The sequence below is a fragment of the Siphateles boraxobius genome, unplaced genomic scaffold (genome assembly GCF_051911475.1).
Source record: "Siphateles boraxobius isolate OS27281-9 unplaced genomic scaffold, OSU_SipBor_1 3, whole genome shotgun sequence".
NCBI classification, from domain to species: domain Eukaryota; kingdom Metazoa; phylum Chordata; class Actinopteri; order Cypriniformes; family Leuciscidae; genus Siphateles; species Siphateles boraxobius.
The window spans coordinates 172,501-177,242 of NW_027508919.1; the positions used below are offsets into that span (position 1 = coordinate 172,501).

The 4,742-nt window shown below is 34.2% G+C and overlaps 1 protein-coding gene across 1 annotated transcript in view; it reads left to right on the plus strand.

Moving 5' to 3' along the window:
* f8 (coagulation factor VIII, procoagulant component) overlaps positions 1-2,914 on the plus strand; it is a 27,978-nt gene extending 25,064 nt beyond the window's left edge. The window contains exons 24-25 of the mRNA XM_077247232.1: positions 1-37; positions 2,033-2,914. The exon at positions 1-37 is cut by the window's left edge and continues 146 nt beyond it. Of these exons, the coding sequence (XP_077103347.1) occupies positions 1-37; positions 2,033-2,188 (193 nt within the window). The 3' untranslated portion in view covers positions 2,189-2,914. The remainder of the gene's footprint in view (positions 38-2,032) is intronic.
* Positions 2,915-4,742: the final 1,828 nt, after the last annotated feature.

Genomic DNA, 4,742 nt, shown 5'->3' on the forward strand with positions numbered 1-4,742 from the left:
GACCAGTGTGACGGAGCAGGGCACAGACACTGAAAAGGTACGGCTATATGTGTGTGTATTAGCTTCAATTAATAATCTGTTTTATACACTCTAAAAATGGCTGGGTTAAAATATATCGGTATTGATACCATATCGGTATCGGCCGATATATGATCATTTTTAATGTTATCGTTATCGGCCTGATAATAAAATTTGCTTGATATATTCAAGCCGATAAATAATGGATCATGTCCTTTAGCTTAGACACTTCAGATTGCTTGATATATGATTGAAATCACTTAAAAAAGGTAAATACAGTTCAGTGCAACATGTGCAGCTCAAGTCTGTCACATCGGCTACATAACATTATAATGACAACGTTATAATTGTGTGTTTTGAACACGGCTTTTAATGGTGAGATTTCTGTTTTTGTAATCAGGCTCTCAAAATTTGTATAAAAATTTGGAGATAGATTTATCGGCCTATATATCGGTTATCGGCTTTCAAATATAAAGAATTATCGGTATTGGCCAAAATGTTCATATTGGTGCATCTCTAGTTAAAAACAACCCATTTGGCAACCCAGCGCTGGGTAAACATAGGACAGAATACATGCTGGGTTAAACTAAAGATCACCTCAGGAAGTTTTCTCTCAGGACAGAAGAAAAATGATTGTTACAAATCCAGTTTAATCCAGTTTGTCAAATAACAACAAAATTGTTTTTTAATAACAAAAAAAAGTTATATTTGTGGCAAATGTAAAGGCCCTTTCACACTTTAAGTGAAATGAAAAAGCCTCAGGCTGAAGGAAATGCAAATCCACACCTGTACAGTAGAGGGCGCCGCTCAAACAAACCTTACAGCTGTGCTGCCGTTCACAGGGTGTAAGAGAAGAAAGTTCAACAATAAAAAATGAAACACAAATGTGATGTTCATCTAAAGTAATTTTTGCTTATAAGCAAATGCATTGGTTAATAAAGTGAGATTAAATACATAAAGTATATTTGTGTAATGTAAATGTAATGTAATGTAATGTAAATGCTCACATTTAAACAGTCAATAAATGGGAGAACGAAGTAACTTGAGTTAATTTTCTGAAAAAAAAATAATAATTTCAATTTAAAAGTAAAGCATTACTTTACTAGTTACTTGAAAAAGTAATCTGATTACATAACGTGTAACTTTTAGTGCGTTACTACCCTCAACACTGGTAACAAATTATCACAACATTTTAACTAAAATGAGGGAATGAATTTCTAAATCATAGGCCACGATTGTACTCAAATGAGGGAATTGGTTAATAAAACAAGGGAATACATTCTTAAATCGTGACCAAGATATATACATATTTTATTTCCCACATGTCATGTGCAAGGCTCAATAGAAATGTCATGAAATACGAAGACAGTACAAGAATACTGCTATGTTGTGTACCATGTTGACCTGATTCTAGATCAGTGCGAGTAGCATATCAGATTGTGAGTGTTTGATTGGCTGGAGACCAAATCAACCTCTAATTTCTTTAGTCCCGCCCCCTCTGCCTCTGCACCAATCAGATGGCTGCAGTAATGATGATGAGCAGCTGTTGGTGTGTAGGCTGAGGATACAGGGGGATGTAATGTGTGTGAGATTCATTAAGCAGATAATTAGGATTGTTCTAAGATTTGTTTTATTTTCTCTTAAGAATATACAGGTGAAACTCGAAAAATTTGAATATCGGGCAAAAGTTTGATTTTGATGATTAGCCTATGGCTTACAGCTTATGAAAACCCCAAATTCAAAATCTCAGAAAATTAGAATATTACATGAAATCAATAAAAAAAAGGATTTTAAATACAGAAATGTCAGCCCTCTGAAAAGTTTAATCATGCATATTTATATAGTTATATATACTAAATATATTAGTTTCACCTTTTAATTTGCATTGCTGAAATACATTTGCACGATATTCAAATTTTTCGAGTTTCACCTGTATATTCAATCAATACGCTTCATTGTGTGTTTCCTTTGATTTTGGGGTGACCTGTACATGTTCTTTTTCGTCCTGATGTAGATCTATGAAGGGAACAGTGAGCATGACGAGGAGGCACTGAACATGTTTGATCCACCTCTGTTCGCACGATTCATACGGATTCACCCGAAAGGCTGGGTCAATGATATCGCCCTGCGGGTGGAGTTTTTGGGCTGTGATACTCAACAAACACTTTAAAAAGTAAAAAAGTATGATCGATACAGTGCGTTGGAATGAATTGTATAACGTCAAAAACACACGGCTCCGTTCCAAACCCTAGGAAAGCTATCTAATGCCTGCATAAGTTTGCATTATAACTGTAATGGAACCTCATAAGTGACTGATCTGAAACATTTTTCATTTGTGGCTCATAAATAGTGCACAAAAGATAGATATTTATCAATTTCCAGAAACAAATAAATAATCGACGTTGCACGTGACAGCACCTGCTAAACTGGTTTGCATTAGTTAGACTGGTCTAGTGGTTTTAGAGTGGCTTTGTGCAGTTGTCAGCATCCTATGACACCTACTAATGCTGTCTAGTTAGAAAGCTCACATAAACACTACATAAACAGGGTTTTTTTTCATGTGATGTGATCATTTATGTGTTTTAAATCTTATAAGTTATAAGTGTTATTCGGATCATTACGCTGCTCATTTTACTGTCTGCTTTTTGAGACATTATTCTGCTGAGAAATTAACTACCTTTATCTATTTTTCTAGCAAGTGTACTCATGCATATCAAAAACTCATGGAAGTTTATATTTATGGTTATTAGATGTTTGTATATTCTGGTATGGAATAACTACTGAATCCACCATATGCTGTACTTTTGTATTTTGCACTGTGAAACAGGAGTGAGATAATTATTTTATAAAAAATATTTAATGTTTAATTGTGGAAATAAAAAGACTATGAAAACTCCCAAGCGTGCTTTGTGTTTTGTTGAAAAAAAATATTATTCTTTCAAGGTCTGTTTTCCTCCCCTTCCTCTCATAAATCTGATTTCAATATCTGTCATCACACATTATTATTATTTTTGACTATGATATCTGCTACTTAATCAAACATGCACACAATTAATAGACACACACATACAGACTTTATATACAGTCTCTATAAAATGTGTGAAGTTAATGGCAATGCAGATATATGAAATGCGATCCGTTTATTGTTCACGGTCACGTCACAGTCCTGCATGCAGAGAGACAGACAGACTTGCAGGCGAAGGGTGGATGAAGAGTCCCACAGGAATACGATAACATTTCCATGTTCTGGCCCAGATAAAAATGGAGCGTACTATCAGTTCCTGTTTGACAGGAAGTGCTCTGGGGATGTGTTTAGCTTGGAGGGAAAATGAAGGCCTGAGTCTGAAAGAAGTTGGTGACCTTTTGTGTCACCTGTTATCTCATCAAAGACAAACACTGCTGAGGAACAAACACACACGATCGCAAGCAACACGGCTAAACAGCTTTACAGAACATTACTGCATTATCATATAATGCTTAACAGATCATTAATAATGCACATGCAAACCTGTGATGCAACATCAAGTTCACTGTTCATATACAAAATAGGATTCTATATATATGTGTGTGTGTATATATAAAAAATCCTATTATGTATATGAACAGTGAACATGATGTTGCATCACAGCAGAGTGTGTGTGTGTGTGTGTGTGTGTGTGTGTGTGTGTGTGTGTGTGTGTGTGTGTGTGTGTGTGTAATAACCAGAGAGTGTGTGTGTGTAATAAGCAGAGAGTGTGTGTGTGTGTTTATATATATATATATATATATATATATATATATATATACACTGTATATATATATATATATATATATATATATATATATATATATAACATTCCTATTTCGTATATAAACAGTCATCATATTATCATTTTATTTTTATTATGTTATCATATTATTATGTTAAGCATTACAAGATGTCTTGTTTTGTTATTACATGGCGTTTTATTCACTATAATGACTGAAGATTAACGAACATTTGTAGAACGTCTGGTAAAGTTATTCTAGATAATTGGATACGTTTCTCTTTTATAATAATAATAATAATACTTAATTATTATATGAATAAATATAATAATTGTTAGTCTTAATAAAAGTGGTGCTTTTGCGTTGGATGTTTTGCATTGTATCGTCCAACTTTGTCATGTTTTTGACAAATTAAATAAACAACAAAAATAAACCATCCATCCAGGTAAATTGTAAAGCTATAATATTCTCTCTATTATTTTATTTTAGAGTATATACAAAGTTTATCTATATTTTGACACTTTTAAGTATGCCTTATTGTTTAATTCCTTTTTTCCAAAGTTCACTTAAATCTACAGTAGTCAAAATTTAAAGTTGACTCATGAATTTTGAACAATACCCGTTATAACTTAGAACAAGTTTGATGAACTTTTTTGATCCACTTCAAACGTTGACTACTGTATATCAGGCCTACCTTCGAGCTTTTCCGTGGAGATCTGAGCATGTCTGGTTCCCTATCGGTCAGTCACTACAACGTAGGTCATGACTGACCAATAGGAATCTCGCTAGAGAGGCCAATCTACTTCGAGTGAAACTAAAACAAGCCAATACACATTGGCGTGCAATCATTTGTATCAGCTGCGCGCCCTCGTTAGCGCGGGTATAAACGAGCAGCTGGTGCGATTGCACACTAGCTTTTTGCTTCGGAGCCAAACACTTCGATGTCTCTGCTTTCAGTTGAAACCAACTACTACGAG